Source organism: Hydra viridissima, unplaced genomic scaffold, assembly GCF_058129835.1.
Source record: "Hydra viridissima isolate aposymbiotic clone 2 unplaced genomic scaffold, HvirCarnegie_v1 scaffold_1, whole genome shotgun sequence".
NCBI lineage: Eukaryota > Metazoa > Cnidaria > Hydrozoa > Anthoathecata > Hydridae > Hydra > Hydra viridissima.
In genome coordinates, this window is record NW_028324300.1 from 20,124,624 (window position 1) to 20,150,185 (window position 25,562).

The 25,562-nt window shown below is 27.9% G+C and overlaps 2 protein-coding genes across 11 annotated transcripts in view; both read left to right on the top strand.

The window, feature by feature from the left end:
• Positions 1 to 4,236: 4,236 nt before the first annotated feature.
• Positions 4,237 to 25,562, top strand: part of LOC145200984 (NACHT, LRR and PYD domains-containing protein 3-like) — a 72,566-nt gene continuing 51,240 nt past the window's right edge. For 2 of the 10 annotated variants that reach the window (XM_090076371.1, XM_090076368.1), the window contains exons 1-6: positions 7,623 to 7,669; positions 11,462 to 11,593; positions 17,156 to 17,278; positions 21,411 to 21,542; positions 24,496 to 24,649; positions 25,080 to 25,380. In XM_090076371.1, coding sequence (XP_089932497.1) covers positions 25,095 to 25,380 — 286 coding nt within the window. In that variant the 5' untranslated portion in view covers positions 7,623 to 7,669; positions 11,462 to 11,593; positions 17,156 to 17,278; ... (1 more) ...; positions 24,496 to 24,649; positions 25,080 to 25,094. Of the gene's footprint in view, positions 4,857 to 7,451; positions 7,512 to 7,560; positions 7,670 to 10,406; positions 10,745 to 10,885; positions 10,919 to 11,436; positions 11,594 to 17,155; positions 17,279 to 21,410; positions 21,543 to 21,779; positions 21,868 to 24,495; positions 24,650 to 25,079; positions 25,381 to 25,562 lie in introns of those variants that run through there. The other 8 variants (XR_016449067.1, XR_016449070.1, XR_016449071.1 and 5 more) reach the window with 8 other exon arrangements.
• LOC149893804 (NACHT, LRR and PYD domains-containing protein 3-like) overlaps positions 4,865 to 25,562 on the top strand; it is a 112,460-nt gene continuing 91,762 nt past the window's right edge. Inside the window, exon 1 of the mRNA XM_090076393.1 lies at positions 4,865 to 5,452. The gene's annotated coding sequence lies outside the window, so the exon portion shown is untranslated. The remainder of the gene's footprint in view (positions 5,453 to 25,562) is intronic.

Sequence of the window (25,562 nt, forward strand, 5' to 3'; positions counted from 1 at the left end):
AATAATTCTCAATTATTGAAAGAGGAAATGCATTTAACTTTTAAAAATTTTGTCGGCATACTCAGTATAGTTTCAAAAAAAGAACTAAAATAATGAAATTCCAATACTTTTGTTGGCTTTTTATAAAATGTTTAAAAACGGTAAATAAAACATAAAGTATTTTTTATTAAAAAGAAGATTGTTTTGAATAAATTTTAAAATACGGGTTAAAATAAAGTTGTTTAACAGAAACGAAGAAATTGGAGAACCTTTAATTTCTTGGAGAAAACAAGTTATTATTGGAGCTTTAGTCGAATCAAATCATGCAGAGGAGATTTTTAGCGAAACTATTAACGTTATAGAGAATGACTTTAATGCATCTTGCGAAGTATACTTTAAACTTATAAAATGTTCAAACATGTATTTTGTATCTTAGCAACAATCATCAACAATTTTGTAAGAACTTTTAGTGATATATTTAAAAATCTGATTATATTTCAAATTTTTTCTTATGCCTTCGAAAATTTTAAATTATTAAGGTTATCTGAGGAATGGTCACATCCGGCAAAAGATTGATAAATACTTATTATTAAGTAGAGAATATTTTCCTATTTTTAGAGAGAATTTTCCTGATATTGAAATGATAAAAACATTAGTTTATCATGCTAACGCAAGGGTAGATTCTGAAGTTGACTCAGAAGAGCTACATAAGATATACTGTGGAATGAAAGTAGGGTCTATCAGAGATAATGAGGGCAGATAAAGTTGATGATGAACTGATATCAAATAAAAGTGTGTTTTCGATAAAAATCAGTGGCAATTCTGTTAAATATATATTTAAGTTTTTTAAGTTTTAGTTTTGTATATAGTTCTATTTTATGAACGTTTACGCTGATTTTTAAAGTTAAATTTGAACATATGAACAAAAGGATACCCAACTAGGATTAAAGCTATTTAAAACAAAAGGCGAGTATATTGAAAAATTCGGAAGTAAAAGTAATAAGGTTCAACAATTTATAAATGCCCCAAGGCTAAATCTTGATAACATAGAGTTATTGGTAAATCAGATCATATTCAACAAGGCCGGGCAGGCAGGGCCAGCAGCGGTTTATGAGGCTAATCTAGTCATGGATAAAAGACATAACATGGCGATTGAGAACATTGAAAAACTGGCAAAAGCAACTTACGGTAATCCCCTCATTTATAGTTAAAACCGAGCGTTAATAGTAATTGATTAATAATTGATGAATAAAAATGCAATTAATTTGCTTGATATTGATCCAATTCATAAAGGGAAGCTTGGATGGAAATCAAAAGAGGAAATGGCAGAAGCTGCTGCAAGTAGCATCCTTATTTCTAACACTGCAAATAGATGAAATCCCTGATACTGAGTAAGAGTTGGACAAGGATTTGGATTTCAGAAGTCTGGTAAGAATAGAAAATCAGACACAAGCCTCAGTTATCTATGATACTAATAATAGCATCAGAGAATTTAAGAAATTATATGAGGTACATTTTAAAAATTTATTATCTTGCGGCAAAGATATTGACGGAATTGAAGATAATATATCACTTTTACCGACAAATATTGCGGATGAACTTGAGGTTCTGGAGCAGATGCATACAAATGCTTATAAAGTATTTGAAAGAGTAAAATATGCTCCTTTTTCTACTATTAATTCTACTACTATTATCAACATTATGAATGCTGGAACTTGCAAGATTCTATCAGTTTGATAAACATAGTATTAAAAAAGCAGTCGATACGCCAATAAATAATCTATTTGAAGCAAGTTATATAGTTCCCAATATTAGATCAGAAATGTGGCAAATTTTATCTTCCAAGAACAATAATAAAAGACAAAGAGTTTATAGAACTTAATGAAAATAAGATTGAGTACGGCTTAAGGAAACTACAAACCAATTTAATTAACGATAAAACTGAGTATTATTAATCTGCGATTATTTCCGAGGTTCATGAACTTTATGTAGATGTTAACTTAGCAAGAGAATTACGGAATGGTACATTTAGACTTTCCAAAGGTGAGAAGAATGTTTAATACGTAAATTCTAGTAAAGAAGGAGAAAAGCCGTTAATGAAATCAACTGAAGAAATAATAACTTGAGATTTGCTGGATTTAAATGATGCTATAATACCGGATACATTACCATATCTTTACCCATACAGAGCAATATTTAGCGACGTATCACTACCGCGCCTTAAACCTGAATGACAAACTGATAAGTGTTTTAAGGATAGTTTTGAAGTCTCAAGGTTAACAGTCGTAAAGGCAAAGTTGCATAGAGAGCTTTTGTAGGTCTTAATAAAATTAATGAATTACATTACAGCTGAATGGTAGAGACCATGAATTACATAACAGCTGAATGGTAGAGACCATTAAAAAGTAAGTAAAAAAAGAAGTAGAAAGTTGAAACATTTTAAAAAAAAATCTGTTCATTTTATAGTTTTAGTTTTAGACCCAATTCAGTGGAATTTTTATTGCATTTTTATTGGATGTTATGGAGGTAAGAATCAAGAAGATGCAATTAAAACACTTAGTATAGTTCCATCAGAAGTATCATGGTATAAAGGAAAAGTTACAGTATTCACGGAATTTGATCCTAAAGCAACAGAAGATGACAGTTATTATTGCTTACCCTTTAATAATATACAAGAAGCTAAGAATTTTATATAATTTTATCTTATTATATTGGAATTAGAAAATAAAAAAATAGAGCAATATTTATTTAGTTATTGAGTAGAAATCAGGTCAATTAAATACTTCATTTAACGCAAGTATAAATTTAAGCAGTAAAAGTATAGATAAATCGGACGAGGGTCTTGTCGGTTTATTTCAGTCACAGGAAGAGTAAAAAAAGAAACATGAAAATATTATTGCCGAACAGCAAGTTAAATTTTCTTAATAATTATATAGAAAAACAGTAAGTTGTATTTAAACAAAATTTTGATGACTTAAATAATCACTTATTAAAAGATAAAGAACAGGTAGTTGCTCACATGCAGTATGAAATAGATGTCTAGAAGCGATAGACATAGGTCAAGCTGAAAATAACCGATTAAACGTCTGTTTACAAAATGAACAAGGTGAAGTTAATAAACAGAAGGGATTAGTAATTTTTTACGATAGCGAATTAAAAGCTAAACGACTAAAAGTTACCTGCAAAATGAAGTCAACCAATACAAAGCACTGTCAACAGACAAAATAAAAGTTCTTGAAAAAAATAACTTGACTAACGAAAGCAATAATTTACAAAATCAAGTTAATAACCTAATTAATGCAAAGAATGGGTTCGAGTATGAACCTAAACCTTATCCTCGTTATGGATCAGTAACCAACACCGATAATAAGAACTAATTAGGAGCAGGCGTAGCATAAACATGGTTAAAAAATTATTCTGGAAAGTTAACTATTAATGTTCATACACTATTGGTAAGAAATCAGGATGGTTGGGAGTTTATTATTTATTATTCTCTAGTTGACAAATCCGAACCAAAAGCTGATTGGTAAAAGATTAGAAACTAAAAAAAATGATAGCACTATTTGGTAGTTTAGCAGGATTTTTGGGTAGTCTTATCCCCGAAATCTTTGGTTTTATCAAGGATAAAAAGGATAAGGCTCATGAACATGAATCGTTAAACTTCAAATTGAAGCCGGTAAAAATTCTACGTCTTTACGATTAAATGAAGTAGAAATATTTGTAGTTAACTTTATCAAATGATTTGAAAAGATTGGCAAATACTCCAAAGTAAATTCTCCTTTTGTGAAAGAGATTTTTATTTCATTAATCAAGCAACAGTTTTTCTTATTTTTGTGTTGATTTATATTTTTAGTAAAAAGTATTTGAAAGGAGGAAAAAACAGTTCAAGTTGCCGACTAATTTTTAGCAATGACAATTTGTACTTAGTTTTTAAATCTTTCAGTTGCATTATAAAGTTTCACGTGCCATTAAGGGGTTGTTTCATATAAATTAATATGTAATTGATACCATTAATATGCAAAAGTTTAATTTATTTGACAAATTAATGCTCTGAATTTTTGATTTTATGATATAAAATTATTTAACATTAAATTTAAATAAAACTTTTTTTTTTATTAGTTAAAGCATGATTTGGTCGCATTTATTTTGTCTAAATGAATGTTTTTTAGATTTATGATTGTTATATTTATTTTGTTGATTATCGTGCTGATTTAAGTCCGTTTGTCAATAAAATTTTGTCAACAACGTGTTAAAACTTATCGTATGTTTTTATCATCTTTTACGTTGATAGTTTTAACTGAAATTTAACTGTTCTCATACTTCGACTACTTAAAATGATTGCAGAAGACTAAATATAAGAAATTCGCGTGAAACCATGTTAAAACTGACAGCAGAGCTCCAGAAAACGAAAAATAGGACAATATGGTATCATATGAATGGAAAATGAGCGAAAAATGCACAAATGATTTATATAAAGTTTTGACTTAAAAAAGCTATATATATATGATAGGTTATATATGTAAACGGTTTGGATTGACGACTATATATAAATAGTTTGGATTGATGAAAAATATGGCGGGTGAGTTAAAATGTGAAATGGCAAAAGTTATATAAAGGTCTATAATTCGTTTCTTACTAATTTCAGAAGCATGCAAGAAGTTATATAAATTTATCAGAATACTAATTCGTGCAGGAAAACAATCTTTCCGATACAAACTGAAAATTACCTGCCTCCATCTTACAAATTATCTCTCATCATTTTAGAAAAGAAGAGGGGGGGGGGGGGGGGCATCAACTATATGAATGTAAGGAAGAAAATATGATAAGGATATTAAGAGAAATAGAGAACCATATTGGAAAAAGATGCTGGATCAAAGGTAGATAAAAATATTTTAAAATTTAAAAAATTCTTTTATGAGTTTAATATTTAATTGAATTTATTTTATTATTATAATCTAATTCCACTTTTTGTTTCTCATAATTTGAAGAAAACCAAATCAGTTTCTAGGTTTTATGTAGAACACATATTTCAATAAGCTGTCGTTAGTAGACGAGTTGTGTAAGAGAGTGTGTTCTCCTCCGTATTTGTTTTATGTTTGGTTTTTGCTTCCACTTCTTGTCATCCCGAATAATTTTAACTTAAAGCTAAAGAACTTTGAGCAGTTGTAATAGGATAACGTTCTTTTGGTTTTATATCAATACGTATATTGTGAGAAAGTCTTATGCAGATTAGAAGTTTTTTTCCAATATTCCAACTATACATAATCAGAGATTCTGTAAAAGATGACTTTTTTAAAGTTAGATAAAGGAGTTAAATTACTTAATCCTCATTTCTTATTCTTTCATTTAACAGCTTCATTTTTTTTTTTTATTTGACAGCTTCATTTAACAGCTTCATTTTTTTTAAATGTGTAAAAAATTTTGCTTAAACAGGACGCTGAGAAGTTCAAATAGAATGGTATAATGTAAACAGGTGAAGGTCTGAGGTTTTCGTTGAAAATTTTTGTTTTTCTCAATCGATTTCAAAAGGAATTAACTCTCAACTGTTACTTATGAATAAGTATCTTCGGTGGGCGCCACGCACGGCTGTATGTCCTTACAGCTTATTTACAGCAAACTCTAACAGCTCTGAAATCTTTGCGATTAATTCATGTCATTTGCAAAATTATACATACTGATACTTGTGCAGATCACGATAATAATCGAAAATCTTAGAGTGTGGTCATAACCGTTTTAGCAAGAATATAAACACGTACTCAGGGGCGTGTACAGGAATTTTTTTGGGTAAGTCGCAGTTTTAACCCCCCCCCCCCCCAAAAAAAAAAAAAAAAAAGTTAAATTTTAGCATCCCCCTCCCCCTCCTTCCTCATTCACAAACGCATATATGAGGTAAGACGGCTTAGCAATCGCCCGATATTTTATCGCACATGATGCTAACCATTATCAAACATCATCGCTTCGCACGCTATCTATTTTTAGAAGAAAATGATGATAACCATAGTCAGCACCAACGCTTAACAATTACACACGACCTATTCTTATATGAAGCAAAAAAAAATTGTTGAAAAACTGTCTAAACTTTATGTTTAAGAAATATTTAATAAATACTCACTAAACAGGGTGTATGTACCAAGGGAAGTCCAAATTTTATTTTTAATGTTTAAAACCCTTTCTTTCTTTTTATATTTTTTAAAATGCAAGTAATTAAAAAGATACACAGCTTTGTATAAAATAGTTGGGGATGTCCATTGATATATTTTAATATATGCTTGTTGTTAATTACAGTCTTCTCCTCCTGATGATAAATATCAATAGAATTTGACTAAAACTTTACTCAGGGTGTAATTGAAAAGGGAAGTCAGGAATTTGTTCTCTAAGAAATAATAACTTTTATTTTTTTTAAATTAATAAAAGAAAATATTTAAAAAATTAAGTACCTTATAACTTAATAAAAAAAGGTATGTCCATTCAAGTTTCTTATTAATTTGTTTAAGTCAAAAATTAAAACAACCTCCGTTTAAATATATAAATGGTTTTTTTTTTTTTTTAATAAACTTTAGACCGTTCTCGATTTGACAAGCACTATGCGCGAGGTTAGAATTATTTAATTCTACCTCCTATTTTAAAAGTTGGGAGAAAATGAGTTATTAATTTTAGTAAGTAATGATTACTTCTAAAATGCGCTCTATTTTACAAGTTTTTTTCTAATTTGTTTAAACATAAATTATTTAAAGCATAAGTTATTATTTCTTTAAAAATTAAGACTAAGTTTTTAAATAATTATTACTTTAAGAAAAAAATCAAAAACTTTCTCCCAACATTTAAACTTGGAGATAGAACAAAATAATTCTAACTTGGCGCATAATAAAATACTAAACCGTAAATCTAATTGTTATCCCGGATTAATAACTTCTTACCATCCGTTCGAACAGTTAACCTTGTATAGTTTGCTTAATTATTGCTTTAGTTTATTATAATTATTCGCTCTGTTTGCTTTTATCTACCGACGCATCATATTTACTTAACGAAATATTGAAGTTGTGAAAAAATATGTATATATACATATTTTGGGTATGTCCAGCGACGTAGCAGACATCCCCTAGACACGCCCCTGGTACTTGAGCAAACCATTAAAAAAACGTCATTCCATTTAATTAAAAAAAGTTTTACAACTTTCGATGAAATCTTTAAGAAACATCTTGATTATTCTTACAATAGAAATTTTCTGTTTCGATTGAGAAAAAACTTTATGTAATTCGAATTTAGCAAGATTTTCCGAAACTGGATATTTTAAAAAATACTTTCAGAAAATAGGTTAAAGAAATAATAAATAGGTTGAATGAAAATATAGAGACACAAAAAAGTATGACTTATGTTGTTTAAATTAAATCATGTCTATTGGCAATTCCGAAGAGATGTATTTTTTTATAAAGTTTATCAGTTTATTCTTTTTTGATAAATATAATCTTTAGATAAATCATCTGGATATGAAACTGAAAGCTGCATGAAACCTCCTTCTGAAGCGAAACCAAGTAAGTTGTTAGCGATTTATAAAGGTTTTTTTTGTTAAAAAGCAAATTCCTATTGTTTGAATATTGTTTAAATGATTTTAAGTATAAAACTAAAGTTGGACAGTATTATTTCTTTTGAGTTTGATTTTAATCAGCGAAAATATCGAAAGCTTTTTGAGGTGAATATATATTTAAAAAGTTGTATTATTAATTATTTAAAATTTTACTAAAAACTAATTTTACAAAAATCTTCCATAAACAAAATCTCAAATGGTGCTGATGGTCATCCTTGAACTAATATTTTAATTTTGTGTTCAAGTTTGTGTAATTTCAATGTAAAAACTTATCATTATTTGTCTTTTTGGGGGGTTGAAGTTTGGTCTCCCACTTATGTTATTTCCGTTTTTTATTTAAAATATAAAAATTTGTATTTGGATTCTAAAACGTAAAGCAAAACTTCCAGGAGTTCGATTCCTTTCAATTGCTGATTGAAGATTCTGATGCTAAAATAAGTTTTTTTTAACATTAGGTGGCAATGAAAATAATCATTTTTTAAGAGTTGCGTATCAATTCCAGTTGCTCAGCATGGTTTAATGATATTTTCTTAATTTTTTTTTTAGTATGAAGCATTAGTCTTTGACTTTTTAAAATATAATAACAATAATCAAAAAGAGTAAAAAAGTGAAGTTATAATGTTAAAAAATGTTTCATTATTACAATAAAGAGTTGAGTTTAAAACATTATTTATCATAGAGCTGATTGGTTATCATATTCTCATTCAAACCTTTATATATTTAAAAAAAAAAAACTCTTTTCACAGTATCAAATACAAATAATTTAGAAAGAATCAAAATTTACAGCGAAACTTTAAGTCACTAAGCATCGCTGAGCAGATTTTAGATGTTAAACACATTCTTGATTCAAACAAAATCCTGAGGCAAATTTGAGGCTGATTGACACAGTACTTTCTCAAGCGTAAAAGTTTAGGATTCTTATGTTTCAATTTCTTTGACAATTTGTTAAAAATAAAGAGGGTAGATTTTATTCTTTCAGCTATATTTAGTGGTACCAGTAAACTCAAGGCCAAATGTGTTCAAAGAGCAGGGATCTGGGAGTCTATGAGCAGATGAAGATCAATTTCAGGTTTCTTGACACAAAGTAAATCACATACGATGGTGTTGCAACTTACCTTATAAATTAGGAACCGTTACTTACAAATTAGGAGCTATTACCTTATAAATTGGGAACCGGAGCAAGTGCCTTGGCTTGAACCTGCTTTTGTTTTAGAGACATGTTTTAAAGAAAATCCGATCTGGTAATTAGCTCCTCACAAATAAATCCGCGTCATGTTTTATTAGTTGGATAGCACTATGCTGGTCAGTTTCTTTTAGAAACAACGTTTTTAAAATCGCACACTTTTCGCACTGGGGTTAAAGATAGTCAGCAGCTTGAAATACTCATAACAGTTCGTTCAGGCAAACCAATTTTATATTTTTAGTTTTTTCCTAGCCTTTATATTTTCAGTTGGGTGAACACTGTGGTTAACACGTACTAACTAAAATACCAATCGTTGTTAGTAGATGTAAAACGGAGGCTTAGAGCTATCGGACCATTCCGGTCGTTGGCGCCTAACTCCCATTTTAAATCTACGACTTCAAGGTTTTTTTATGACATGTGAATCTTGTTTTTAATAGAAAATATTCCCCACTTACAATTTTTCGGAATATGTCTGAAGTTGTGAAATTATTTAAGAAAATGTTAGGAGGGAAAAGGCTTTCGATTTCACACACTTGAAGCCTGGACAAAATAAAATTAATATTTCGCTGAAAGTAATCGAGTGTGCGCCATTTAGTCTGTAACTTTAATACCATGTTACCACTTTTTGGGAGTATTCAAAATATGAATAGATGATTCTAATTGTGTTGTGTAAGACTTCACACTCTTTTTATTCCTATACTTGAGAAAGATAAATTGTCAATTTGGTAGGCATCTAATTTTAATAAAAATTGCTTTTTGGTGACTGAAAAGTTACTGGCTTGAAAAAAGTTTTCCCAAACAGGGCTTCACTATTAAGGGGCTGTTTATATGGACAAAAGATAGCCCGTTTGCCGAGATTTCGGCAAAAAAGTGAGATCTCACTTGCCGGGGTAGCTCTCTTAATCATATAAACGCAAAATAAAATTAAGTTGTAATAAGGACTACGTCGAGATCTCGGTAAATAGGCTAGCCCTGCAAACAAGCTAGCCCGCTTTTCATGTAAACAGGCCCTATGTTTGTTTTGTTTTTTTTTAATTTTTTTCGGATTATTTAACGAATATTATTATTTGTTGCGAATTTAATCTTTTTTAAAACTTTAAACACTTAGAAAAATGTTTACCAAACCAATTTGTCATTTAAAATTCAATAACTAAAAACTGATTTCCTGGTATACAGACGGCACAACTTTAAGTTCATTCAGAAGATAGTTCCTGCCAATAATCTAAAATAAAATATATAAAAGTCATCAAAAAGTACTTGTAAAAGTCATAAAACTTTAAAAAACTCATAAAATATTTATAAAAGTTATAAAATATTAAAAGATTCATAAAATATTTGTAAAAGTTAACGTTTATAAAATTTAATTTGTAAAAGTAAATATTTATGTCTTTATAAAATATTGACAAAAAGTTATCATAAAGTTGTTTTAAAATGAAATAAAAACTTTATGTCGAAAAGTTTTTTTTTTATTAAATAGTTATTGATTATTCAATTTATTCAATTAAATCATTATTTTGATTGAATAAATTGAATTTAAATTATTTTACATGTTTAGACAGAGAATTTTAAGAATCCTGAAATAAATTTGTGATGCTTCACATAATTTATATTATTTTGTTTCAACACAGAAGTGCTATTTAATTAAATCCATTAAAATTTTTTATTGAAAAAAAAAAAAAAAGATTTATGAATGTAAACTTGCCACACCATATTCATTTGGTGTTTTAAACTCTTAAGGAGTTCTAATTTTACAAACTTGATAAATTCCAATTTATATTACAAAACTTAAAGAAACTTGTATTTAATTGTTAATTGAAAAATCAAAAACAAATACTTAGCATTTTTTTTTTTAGGGATGAGTTGTTTTTAGGAATTGAAAAGGGATTTAAGCAATTAAGATGGAGTTTGCTTGTGATTTTACTGTAAATGTAATAAAACATTTAGAAGCAATCATTTTAACAAGAGATTTTCACAAGTTATTTTTTTTTAGAAATTAGGTAAGTAAATCCTTTTCACAAGTGATTATCATACTATTCTTAAAGTAAACATTATAAATTAAGTACTAAATGTTTTATGAAAGTGCCTCCTCATGTATTTCAATATGCAATTGAAGTTCTCCTTTTTTTTTTTTTTTTGAGGAAAGTTTTGATTTATCTATTCCACAGGATAAGGTACAAGTCACAAAGAAACTATATATTCAAATTTTTCAAATTATAGTACATAAATGCATGCAGGTATTTTAGCAATAAAAATATTTACTTAGAAACAGCATTTGAGTTGAGAGAGTTTTTCATGAAAACAATTTTTTGTGAACATATTATTTCTAAATTACATTACTGATGAATTTTGACAATTGTATTAAAAAGAAAAGAAGTTTTTTTATTCATCGATGTTTTCTCAAAGAAAGACTCTCTACTTTTTATTGTTACATTAAATAACAAATAACAGTAATACAGTAGCAATCTAATACAAATTCTCAGTTACATGACATTCATTTATAGGGAATTATAAAAATTTTTTTTGCTTTTATCTCAAGTTATTGATTATTTGTTACATTTCACTTCATTCCCCCTTATGCTTGCAAACTTTTCATTATAAATTTGTTGCAGGTTTTGTTGTGTTTGTCAGTCTTTTATATAAATATAAATTAAAGAGCTTAAGATATACATTAAAATGCATTATTTTACAGAACACTCTTGCTTTTGGCACACTAGGTTCTATGGGTAACAGCTGTTGCATTAAAACAAAGGATGAACAAACTATTGTGGACACCCAAGAATATAAAGATGCTCTATACAATGTTACTGACACCAACATGGCATCAGCAAGTTCTTTGAATCATGAAGGTACAAGAAATATTTAAGAATTTTATTTTACTGTTAAAGAAAACTTTAGTTTTTATGACAAAATAGTTCTAAGACTTGTTTTAGGTTTTCAGTTTTCACCATCTTTTATTTTTGACAAATATTGATCTTTTTTATATGACACTTAAAAAATGATCAAAGGTATTTAAATAACAGAGCACTGTCAATATTCTGAAGATTGCGAAAATTATAGAAAAAAACATATTGATGAAAATACAAGCAGCCTAGAATGAGCTATTATGTTAAATATATTCATTTTAAATATTTTGTTTATTTGTATATGCATGTATGTGTATATGTATGTTTATTTATATGTTATGTATGCATCTATGTATGTTTGCAAATTGAACATTATATATTCATGTATGCAATAAAATATCATGTAACACATATAGCATAGAGGTTGTAATAAGTAACAGGTTTTTCAAAAACCATTATGATTTTTACAATTTTTATGATGCAATAATATTATTAAATTATTTGTTGTTGCTGTTTTTTAAAGAAAAAGATAAAAGTTTATGATAAGAAAACAAATTGGTTAAAGTTAAATCTTTAAAAACTGTCCCTGGCATTTTCAAACTTTATATACCAAAATTTTTGATTTCAAAGTTATCCATTTCTTGTTGTTTTTGTTATCCATTCAATCTTGTTTTTCTAAAGTTGTTACTTAACTTTAAATGATGAAATGTGTTTAACAAAAATTTATCAAAACTGTTTAATTTACTTTTAAGTTTAAGTTTTTCAAGCAATTTTCATTGCTACTTAAGTTTATCACATAAATGAAGTTTTCTCTGTCTTCTGATTGAAACATTAATAATAAAAATTTAAAAATTTTGGATTGTAATCTTCTCTTAAAAAATTGATTGGACCAGTGTTAGTATATTAACATATTTCCTCATGTAACAAAACAAAAAAAAAGAGGCTGCTTGAAAAAAGTCTTGTTCAGTTGAAGAGAAATTCTACTTGCAGAGTGTTTTTTACACTTAGCCAAAAAAAATTTTTTTAATTTAATTCTGTTTTTATAATTGTTTTAGATTCTCTGTTACTGTTTAAAGAATGCAATTTTTACATTAACAACTTATTACACAAAATAATTATCAAGCTGTTATTAAAAAGTAAGAACCTTGCAAGATTAAAAATCAGAAGTGAATGTGTTAATACTCTTGAGTATATTTTTAAAGTTCCAACCATGTTAAACCTCAAATGGACAAAGCTATTACCTAAACATACTTCAAACTAGATAAAACTCTGGATTTTTGAATTTTTATTATTTAGCATGCTGAATGTTATGTCTGTAGAGAAAATATTATGAGTGTCCAACATATGATGCTTAAGTAATTGTATTGAAAAAGATGAATAGGATAAAAGCAAGTACAGTTTTAATTTTTTATGAATTAAAAGCTTTTAGTTATTATTTATTTATTGAATAGCAGCCTCAGTGACAGTTTGAAACTGTGTTAAAAATGTTTCATAAAATGCCAGTTTTTTTTGCTTCTGCTGAAAAAATCTCTTATTGTGCGTCCGAAAAGTGTTATCTTTTTTGAAAGTGAGTTAAAAGATTTTGAGTTAAAAAACTGAATTAAAAGGTTGCTATCACAGTTTATAATGCTAACATGTCAATTTAAAAGTGTTTTTTTGCTCAAGTTTAAGTAAAGATTTATTAGTGCTTTTTTAATAAAAGTTAATTTCTCACAACGTTTCTTTTAATTTATCACAACAAAATGATTGATCTAAGTTGTTTTTTTTTTATAAAAGTAAGTTTTAGGTTAATCATTAGGTTATGAGAAAAAACTATTAAATTTTTGCATTAATGAAATACAAAGATTTAATATATATAATAGTGATCATAGAAATTGCAAACCCCGTAATATTTTATTGCAATTTAAAGCAGAGCTGTGGAGTCGGTAAGCTGCTGCTCCGACTCCTTGATTTTATTATGGATTGACTCCGACTCCCGACTCCAACTCCTTCATAAGTAACCAATTTTTAACAATAAATTTACTGTAGTACAATGTTAACATTTGCTATTTCATCAATATGATACAAATAATCCAACCACTTAGTGCTTTAAACAATAGTTATTAGAAAATAATTTCTGAACAAACAACTTTTCTGAACTCTTGTTATGCAATAAACTCTTTTGCAGCCACTAATATCATTATGAACTTGTCTAAATCATGATTGAAATATTGTCAGTTGGAAAGAAAGAACTTGTTCTTCTTTAAGTTCATATTCTTTAAGAATCTTTTCTACTAAGACCTGGAGAAATTTGCTGATGTGATGAGCTTCGATGTCTTTTTCTGCCAATGTCTTGATTACTACTTCATTTTTTTCAAAAAAAATTAGACATGGTTGCAAAATAGTTTACTCTGTTAAGAAACACAAAAGGTTCCATGAGAGATTCTTTAAGTTCATCTTTTTGTTTAACAGCTTCTTCAATCACTAATTTTCTAATACTCTCTCTCTCCAAAGAAACAAACTTAATTGAATACTTACAGTCTTTCTAATGCAAAGTTAATTGAATGCTTACAGTCTTTCTGTTTGTGGAGCAGCTCTTTGGTGCTTGGTGGTGGCACGCCTAGCTTTCTACTAAGTATATACAGCACAGTGTCACACAATTTAAGTCGAGAGTTAAGGCATCATAAAGTTATCTAGTTTAAGGGATGGTAGAGGAGAGCGCAAGTGAGGTGATTTATGATACTCAGTGATAAGCAACAAAATACCCTATTGCTTATCACTGTTTTAAAGGCCTTAAAATAATGTCAAACTCCTTGTCCTCCAGTTTTTGCTTGTACAATTCCCATTGTGTCTGGATATTATACAACTTTCAGTGCATCCTGGGACTTGTAGTCTTGTAACAACTGGAGGGCTAGAGTTTGATACTTGTGCTTTAGACTGACAGAACATAAAATATTTTAATGAATAACATCTATAAAATCCTTATGAAAATTATGAAACTTTGAAAGATTTTTTTTAGACTGGATTCGGAGTTGGTACAATTTTTCTGAATCCAACTCCAACTCCATGACTCCAACTCCATAGCCCAGATTTATAGTATGTTTCTGTTTTTTATTTTGATGGGATTTCTTATGATAATTTACAAGCTGAAACTTGCGTTATTGTTTGGGCGTAAAAATGACAGTGTAACAATAAAATGAAAAATCTTGAAGCTTGAATGTGCTTGAAAGCAAAAATATTTTCTTAATAAGTGTAAAAAAAGAACTGAAACCAAGAAAAGCAGACAGTTAACCTCTTTTGAATATTTAGAATGTGTCTCATTTTGACAATATTGCTTGACTTTCAGTTTGTTAACTAATGGAAAATAGTATACCATAAGATTCTTCAAACTGCTGGAGAAAGACTTTCCAACAGTATACCTTATTTGCTAAAACCGCTAGTTTCACATCAGCTGTGCCAATTTTTTTGAAATTTTTTACCAGTTTTAACTAATAACTATTTGTCCTTAATCAAGCAACCAAGACAAAAAGATATAATGAAAATAATCAATACAATGGGATAGCATTAAAGATTAATAAATATAGTAAGGAAGGAGGAAGGGGGAGTGGTAGTGGTAGTAAAGGGAAAATAAAATGGAAACTTAAATATACAAAATTTTATTCTTGCTACCATTCTTCTGTTTTAAATACATATCTTCTGAAGTATAAAAATGCATATCTTCTGAAGTATAAAAAGATATGAGCATAAAACATTCATTAAAAAGTTTTTCTTGAAATACATGTTTTTTTTTTTATAAGCATAACGCTTATAAGCATATGGAGGCTCAGATTTGGAAAAAAAATAAGCATATGTAAGCATATTCGTGAGCCTCCATAAACTAATTTAAAAATTTGAATTTCATTTAAAATTTTAAATATATATATTTCTAAATTTATTATTTGTAAAAGAACAAAAGCTTGATAAATTTGTTTTTTTGCTGGACAATTTGAAGGGACAGATGCAGGAGAATTTTAAAGATGCTGTGGTTGCTGCTAAAGGACTTCTATGGTACGGTCTACCAAGTGCCACTGACCTTTAGCAACTAGTTGACGCAGGATATGCTGCCACTCTTAAAAGACTTATTGCGATTGAACATCAAAAATGGCTCGATAGAGATAATCATTTTGATAGATGGTTCAGTAATACACTGCAAAAGAGAGACGAATTTTGGTTACACATTGGACAGGGGAAGCATGAAAAGCTTTAAACACTTCAACGTATGACAAGCAAAGGAAGAAATGTTGGACAATGAATGGGTTTTTAATGACTTCTGATGGCTCAGAAGATTCGCTTGTTAAACCAGAGGGCCTTGATAGTTACAAAGTGCCGCCACCATCCATTATAGATCCTGGCAGTGATCAACCCATAGGAAATCAGGGTGATATTCAACCGGTGGAGGTAGATAATGCTATAAATGAAAGTGCCAACAAAATTCTTCCAGATGACACCTTTATTGGTCCGGACGAGAAGGAACGCGAAGTTCATATCTTTGAAATATCTAGGAAAGTATTGAAATAAGCATATTTTATTAGAAATATGCTTAAGCTTAAGCATACCTTTGAGCCTCTTTTAACTTTTTGCTTAAGCATACCCGAGCCTGTTTCAAAAATTTCATATGCTTATAAAAAAAAAAACATGTATTTATCAGAAGCTAAATCTAAAGAAAGTTATTATTGTGTTTAAAATGAAAAAGAACAATTATATTGTAGCTGCCATACCAGGAAAAATTGTTTGAGTTGATATATCACCATAGTAAGGTTACTATTTTCCAAAACAAATGTTTTGGCTTGAATTGGGATTTTAAATATATATATATGGAAAATAAAATCAGAAAAGTTCTTTGCCTCCTTTTTGAGTATGCTCAACTTTGTGCCTAAGTCTGAACTTTTTTTTTTCTCATTAAAATGTTGTATTTACAAAATTTGTTGTTTAACAAAAAAATCAAAAAACTTTCAGTTTTAGTTATCTGTTCAAAATGAACTTTCTATAATTGCAAGTATTCTTCTTGCAGGATAAACTATATTAAAATACCAATCTATAATGAATGACATTTTTAAATTAATATTTCTGTCACTAAGTATAGAGGTTGGGAAAGACAGCAAAAGTTTAATGAAATATCAGTTTATTAAACTTTACCTGGAAAAATTGTTGATTGTTTATCCAAAAAATTTATATTTAAAAAAAATAACTGAATTAAAAGGTTGCTGCTTTAGTATATGATGTTAAAATGCCAGTTTAAAAGTGTTTGGACAGTCCTTCATATAAATGAAATTTAAAAACTTAATTTGAATGCTATTTGCTTGATTGTCATTGAGTTTTTGCTGGTGAGAGTTGTGACTTAGTGATTTCAAATCTCTTTATTTTATAGTCTGTTTGTGCTTTTTGTTTTCCCAAACATAATTTTAAAAAAATGTTTGAGAACTTTGCAGACTTATAAAATGATTCAGTATATTTGTTAAAGTGATATGTGTGAAGTTACATAAAAATTGTATATATATATGTTAAAATATGATATTTTACAGAACACTCTTGCTTTTGGCACACTAGGTTCAATGGGTAAAACCTGCTGCATTAAAGCAGATGGTAAGCAAAGTATTGTTGACACCCAAGAACTTAACAATGTACTATACAATCCTAACACCACATCAGCAAGTTTTTCGGATCATGAAGGTACAAGAAATGCTTAAGAAATTTTTTTTTATTGTTTAGAAAAATTTCAGTTTTTATGACAATAATTACAACACTTGTTTTAGGTTTTCAGTTTTCACCATGTTTAATTTTTAACAAATATTCATAAATTTTATTGATTGCTCATCCCAAAAATATAAAGTTTGCAATAAAACTGTCATGAAATCAGTGAATGATTTTTAGACACTCTGACTTTTGAAAATACAATCAACCTGAGATAAATTGTTATTTTAAATATATTCTTGTTAAATATTTTGCATGTTTCCATATGAATGTATGTGTATATATGTGTTTATTTACAAGTTATGTATGTATCTGTGTAAAGGTGAAAATCAGACATAATTATTCATGAATCTTATTTAATGTACAAAATAACAAAAATTTATCAAAATTGTTTAATTACAAGTTTAAAAAATGATAAAAGTTTTTTCTGTTTTCTGACTAAAAATGTTAAGCTATTAGAGTGTAATCTTCCCTTAAAAAGTTGACAGTTTTTTAATTTCTAATGAAGCAAAGTAAAAAAAGAGGGTGCATAAGTTAAATTATTCTTCAGGTAAAGAGAAATTTAACTGTGTGTTGTTAATTAGCAAATGCAAATATTTCTCAAACTGTTATTTTTTTTTAATAAATATTGTACTGTCTTTGTATAATGGAACACTCAAAATGAAATTCATGTGTAAAGTGTATTAATTAGTAACTGTTTACAAAAGATAATTATCACAAACTGATTAATATATTCACAAATCTCAAAAATTAAAAAATAAGCAGCGAATGTTTCAACAATCTTAAGTTTTTTTTCAAAGTTACAAACAAACTAAACTTCTAAAGGGCAAAGCTTCCTTCTAAACATGCTTCAAACTACAGATAAAAATCTTGGTTTTTGGATATTTTTTAAAAGGAATAAAATGATATTTGAAGAAGATTAGTTTTGATATTTTTCCTCTTATTTATCTTGAATGACTTTATTTACTTGTCAATAATTCAATAGAAATATGTTTCTAAATTTCAAATTTAATTCATATTAACAATTTAACAATTTATGAATTATAAAAGTTGTATATTTTATGTCTAAATAATTTGTTAACAATGCTAATCACTTGGTTTCAGAGATGTTCGTACCACTTGCTATGCTAACAAATACAACATAAAATGACCAGAAGCTGAACACAAAAAATGGTGGTGCCTTAGACCACTCTTTTTTGTGTGGAACTTCTTGTCATGTCTTGTTGTATTTGTTAGGTTTATAAAGAATAGTCAAGTGCAGAATCAGCTTGAGAACAAAGTTTAAGCAGAAGACTAAATGAAAGTTTAAAAATGCAAATATTTTTTTCTTTTGCTGCCATTCTTCTGAAGGTATGATATATGTAACATTTGTACTTTTAACAAATATTTAGTTGTTTTTTTTTTAACCTATAAAACATTTAAAATCATGAAATGCATTTTTTTGGAAGTTGTTTAATTACTTTATTTGTTTTAAAGCATTTCAAAAAATTATTAATTTTCAATTTTCAAAGAGTTTTTAATGTTACATAAGTTATGTATAATTTGAAAGTTTACTCTAAGTTTTGACTTCAAAGTTTGCTTTGACTTTTAGACACTTGGAGTGACACACTTTTTAAATTAACTATTAAATAAAGCATGTGTCAATGCATTTTCAAAATAGACTGATTGAAAAGAAGTGTGGTTTGATTGAACACTTCCTATTATTTATTGATACATTATGTTGTTCAACAAAGGCTTGTTACTCCTTGTCATTCATTGTGGTTAGCTTGTTGGCTGGTGTAAATTTAATTTACATTTACATATGCAGGTATTTTAACAAAAACAAAATTGGGGTTGAAACTGCTTAAATTTTCATGAAAACTTTAATGATATAAGTTTTCTTCAATTAACATTATTTTATTTGTTTCTTATATTTGTAAGAAATTATCAAGAATTTTACATTTTTATGTCACCAAATGCTGTTACATTTAGTTTCATTTCTCCTCCTCCCCCCTCCCCAATTTACCCTTACATTTGCATCTTGTTCACAATTAGGTTTGTACAGGAGAAAGTATTCATGTCAGTTTGTTAGTTTCAGTTCTGATAGTCCTTCATTTAAATAAAGTTTAGAAAACTTAAGTTTTGTGCTATTTATTTCATTTTCAAGTTGTTTGTGATGAGAGTTGTGACTCTTGTTTCAGTAAAACCTCTCTATTTCATAGTCAATACTAAAATTGATAATTTAGTATGTTGGGATGTATCTATTTTCTGATTAAAAGTTAAAGAAAACATACAAGCATTTTTAGAGTACAGAAGGCAATAGATGATTTTAATTTAGGAATGGATGTAAGAATAGTGAATAACCTAAAAGATAAAGTGGCATCATAATGGAAAATATTGGCATGTAACACTAGTTTTAATGATGTCAATGTCGTTTTTGATCATATAGATCATGATGTGGATGTTGCTGTTGATAAAATAAATAATGATTTTTGCCAAGAGAATTTCTAAAATCGAAAAAAGTTTTCTTAAAAAAACTTTATCAACAATAATTAAATGATTAAGTTTCGAGTACTGGAAAAAAAAGTTACAAAAAGATGTTTTTAAAAACATTTTAAAGCAATTCATCTAATGTCTTATGTATTTTTGTGTGCAAAAACCATAATTAGTATCAGTATTTTATTATCCGCAATTCTCTCTGATTGACATTGGATTACATATTTCTCAATACAGATAATTTGATACATAAAGATTAAAATGTCATAGTTCTTTGTAATAGGTTACAATTTTTATTTACAATGATATAAAATTATATCATGTTCATTTTTGGTGCTTAAATTTTAACATTTCATATCCCTTTTTTCTGTAAAGTTTCTTGTATGCCTTTTTCTTGGATGTGATACATTTTGTTGTTCTCTATGAAATGACCAACAGTAATCATCAGTTATGTTGATATTCCACCTTCCTTGGCATGGTTTCGTTATCTCTTTTATGTCCTAATTAAAATGTTTTTGAAAAAGTTTTTTAAAAAAAAGTCAAGATGGTTGTGCAAGAAGTAAACTTTAAGCCTCAGCAGACAAGCAAGAGTTTTGAACTTATCTATCATATTGGCTACAATAAGTTCATAGTTAGGAGCTTTTATATTGCCTAAAAACTTCATAACTACTTGTCACAGCTTCTTTAAATGATATCAAAGCCTTTTTTTTTCTATTGTATTGTTGTTTTAAAGTTGCAGTGAAGCTTCCCATCGTAAATCCCTTTTTGCAGTTTAGCTTCTGAAAAATTAGAAAGTTTTTACAAATATTTAAAACACTCACCATCTATAGACAAAGCTTGACAAAGGTAAAAGAATCATATTTAGGGTCTGTTAAAGTACTAATAAAGTACTGCAAAATGTTCTTCTTGCCAGGAGTCAACATTTTTGTTATCTTCTATTGTATTTTAGACCAATACTTATTGATTTCTTTGCTATCAACCTCAAACCAGGACAAAATATCTGAGTTCATATATCACTGTAATACAAAAAAGATTTTAGAACTGGTTAATTTTGTTTTAAGCAGTTGAAACCACTTTTTGTTACTTATTACGCATATAATACCATATTAGACCAAATTTATTGCAGAGTACAATTTTCTCATAGAGTTTAATGCTTGTGAATTTTCAAATATATCTTTGATTAATGCTTAAATATGGAAATTTTCATAAAAACCATTTTTGTGAACATGTCATTTGTAAGTTACATGATTGATGATTTTTAATGTTGTGTTAGAAAGAAAAAAAATTTTTTGTTCATTGATGTTTTCTCAAAGAAAGAAATCTCTCTACTTGTTTTTGTTACATTAAGTAAAAATAACATTAAGCAAAAATAACAGTAGTACAGTAGCAATCTACAAATACTCAGTTACATAACATTTATAGGGAATTATAAGTAATTTTTTGTTTTAATCTCAAAAGTTATTGATTATCTGTTACATTTAACTTCATTCCCCCCTATGCTTGCAAACTTTTCATTATAAGTTTGTTGCAGGTTTTATTGTGTTTGTCAATCTTTCATACAAATATAAGTTAAACAACTTAAAGTATTTGTTAAAATGTAATATTTTACAGAACACTCTTGCTTTTGATACACTAGGTTCTATGGATAACAGCTGTTGCAATAAAACAAAGAATGAACAAACTATTGTTGTCACCCAAGAGCTTAAAAATACTCTACACAATGCTACTGATACCAACATGGCATCAGCAAGTTCTTTGGATCATGAAGGTGCAAGAAATGTTTAAGAATTTTATTTTACTATTAAAGAAAATTTAAGTTTTTATGACAAAATAATTCTAAAACTTGTTTTAGGTTTTCAGTTTTCATCATCTTTTATTTTTAACAAATATTGTATACCGTATAGTATATATATAGTATACCATAAAGTATACTGTAAAGTATCACGTAAACTAAACTTTTTACTTATTGATTTTTTTGATTACTAATATTAGTAATTTATTTCAGATCAGAGAAATCTATAGAATAAACAATCTTAAATCTTGAAACGGTGAAGAGCAGCATAAACAGCCTGGTATAAAAATATAAAAACTTAACAATTTAAAGTTTTTACTAAGTAAATCTAAGAAACAAATTGAATTAAAAAAACAAATACTTTAATCATGATTAGTCAAATAATAGACATGGTCCTGTAATTTAATTCATTAAGAAAATATAATTATTAAATTATCAACCCAGTCCAAAAATATTTCACAAATAAAAGTAAACAGGTATACTAATTTGTATACTAACTTTTAGTGTACCAAGTATGCCGTAAAGTATACCGTAAAGTTAGTATACTGTATACTGTAACCAGCGATCCCTATTTTTATCCTATTATATTGAAAAAATGTCTTCCCTGATTTATTGCAAGTACCTTTGTGTTATTTGTTTACAAAATTTTGAAATAAATTTGTGAAATAAATAAAAGAATAATCTATTAAATCATTAATTGATGTTTAAGTAATTTGTAAATTAAACCTCTTATAACATTTATATTTATTTGAAGTAAGAGTATTGTATATATATTAATAGTCTTGTATGTAAAAATGTTTTAGACTCATTTATCTTTAATTCAATAACAAAGAAATATGTTGACCAAAAAGTCCTTAGTTTGGTCAACATATTTCTACATGTTTCATTTAAAACACATCAGTAACTGCTTTTGGCAGTTACTGATGTGTTTTAAATGAAACATGTAGAAATAGAAGATGAAAAGAGCAAGGACAAGAAGGTAGAAATGGACATGGATATAGAGGAGGAAGAAGATAATGATGTGGATTTAAATGTACCTTTTGTCCTAGACATAGTTGAATTGAATCCTAGAAATTTGGCTCCAGATTACTAGTTCTTATATCTAAAGTCAGTTATATTGTGAAAAAATTTAGAAAATCCCCTGTAAAAAATAATTTTTTTCACAAAAAAGTTCAAGAGAAGTATGGCAAAAAAACTCTCTTCTTATAGATGTGAACACAAAATGGAATAGCATGATGATCATGATCAGGAGATTTCTCCAGGTTTTAGATGTTGTTCATGTTGTTTCTAAAGAGATTGGAACAAACTTTGAGTTTACCAGTGAATAAATTGAACTTTTGAACATTAAAGTTTTGAATCTTGAGCCATTAGAAATTGTCTTTGCAGCAGAGAAGCTATTTTGTTTACTACACATGGAGCTATCCATGTCATTATCAGCAAGTTAGAAGATATTAACCCTATCATGTAGGAAGCATGAAAGAAGCTGTATTAAAAAGATACAGAGAAAGACAACAGAGCAATTTTCTAGCTTTATTAAGACATTTGAAATAACTGACTCAGTAAGAAACCTAGAGCTTTCTTACAACAGTTCATCAAATCCTGAGAGTTAACTGAAGCTGCTATTTGAAGAAGAATTAGATTTGACCATAAGTCAGTCTCTTGCTGGAAAAGATAGCAGTGATAAAAAATTCAAATCATTGTCCAAAGAGTTCAACCTGTATTTAAGTAATGGTGAAAGAACAAAAAAATTTAAAGACACTACTGTCGACACTTAAAACTATTACTCCAACTTTTGTTGAAAGTGAAAGAGCATTTAGTGCTGCCGGTTGCTTAGCTACAAAGAGAAGGTCACGAATAAGTGCTAAATTCTTTGATAGTTTTTGCTTTTTGAAAGTTTATTTCTTATATATATATATATATATAAAAAGATGAAAAACAAATATCTTAAAAAAAATAATTTACACTTTTTTGTTTAATTTTACAGTGGGTAAAAACCCCGGTAATTTTATAAAAAACCGGTAAATATTTTTTCCGTAAAATAACCATGATTTACCAGTAAATATTTACCGGTAATTTATAGATTCCCAATTATAGTACCAAGGTGGATAGTACTGGTAATTGGGACTGCTTTAATTGACATGACTAGGTTTGTTTAACAGCATAGTTCCATCAGCTGACATCAGCTGGTTGATCAAAAACTAATGGTGGCAGTTTTACAAGGTAAGGTTAAACTTGGATGAAAGAAAATGAAATAAATTGATAAACTTGAACATGATGAATGCACTGAACATGATCACCAGATTTGAATTAAACTGAATCTATTTTGGGTTGGATGGTGAAATAATTAAATTAATAAATAAATTATTCAATATTAAATAAATAACCTAAAGCAAGAAGTAGATACTTTTTAGTTTTCTTTTGTAAAAAAATTTTTTTTTTCATACTTTCCTTTGTTTCAAACGTAGTTTTAAAAAACTTATGCAATGGAAATTTTTTGAAACAAATCAGGGAAACTGGGTCCAGTTTTCATATTTTTTCCCTAATTCATTGTTGAGTAGCTCTTCCAGAAATATTGTAAAATTCCATTGTGGATATGCTTTTCAGTAGCATATCCACAAATTTATTTTACAATATTATTGTTCACGTTTGATTTGCTATCAATGATGCATGCAATTTCAACATGAAATTTCATGAGAAGTTTTTCTTTCCTTTGCAAATTTTATTACTCTCACAAATTTGCGTTTGCGTATGTCAAGGTCATGTTTATGCTCCCACAACCTTCTATGAACTAAATGTAAACATTCATAATGCTATTATTTGTGAAGATGTCTTTGAATTTCCTACTGTGTCAATGTATATTATGTGGTTAGAAATTTTTTCACATGTAAATATAACATTTAGCTGTAAATAGCATAAATTCTATTTATAGGTGAACCATTGGTATCTCAAGTTGATTTGGAATGTGGTAAAACAGCTGTTTCTATACCAGTTGATCATAATTTATCCCAACCTGCACACCTTCTAATGGAGGATCACCAAGACGAACTGTCCTTTATAATTACTCAGCTGCTGGTGACAATGAGGTATATTTTTGTATATTCTTATTTGTATTATATCATACTTTAAAAAATATATTATGCTTTTAAAGGCATGGTATATGTTTTAAATATTATTACTTTTTAAACCAAGGGATAATAAGGGGAGTTAGACCATTTACCATAATGGTAGAACGGTTTGCATAATTTTTAAAAAAATTGGCTGTTTACAAGTCATTAATGGCCCCCTCCTCCTCCCCCAACCTCTAACTTTTTTAAACAAAATTAAAATTAGTATATTCATCTAAAGTTTTAACTTTCTTTTTTATAAAAACATTCATGTTTTAGTATCTGGTAAAGTGGAAAAATAAGATTGTTTTCACTTTAAGAATTTCTTATTATACTTTTTACTCTATTTTAACAAATGGTATTGGAAAAGTTCAGAGAATATTTATAAAGTTGTTTGTTTTTTTTTCAGGAAAAACTTAATGTGATGAAAGATCAAGCAAAAATGAGTGATATTCTTGACAATTCAGAACTTCTATTAAAATTAGCAATAATGATTGGGAAAGACTGGCAGAAATTGGGACGCTTCTTATCAGTCAGCATTACTGAACTTGATGTGATAGATGCTGACTATTATGATATGGAAGAGAAGGCACACAGAATGTTTAATGCATGGAAAAACCAACAAAGGTTTCCTACATTAAATGTTTTAGCGAATGCAATATACAAGATAAATAGATTAGATTTGATAAGAGTGATGGAAAAGTTATCAAGTACTTATTTTTTTAATACATTTAAAGTAAAAATTCTTGTAGAAATTCTTTTTTCTTTTTTTCTTTTTCTTTTTCTTTTTCTTTTTCTTTTTCTTATTCTGAAAATACTCTGAAGGTAATAAACATAGTAAATAGATTCTTAAAATGTTTCTCTCTTATATTTTGCTTTTTGTAGTAGAAGT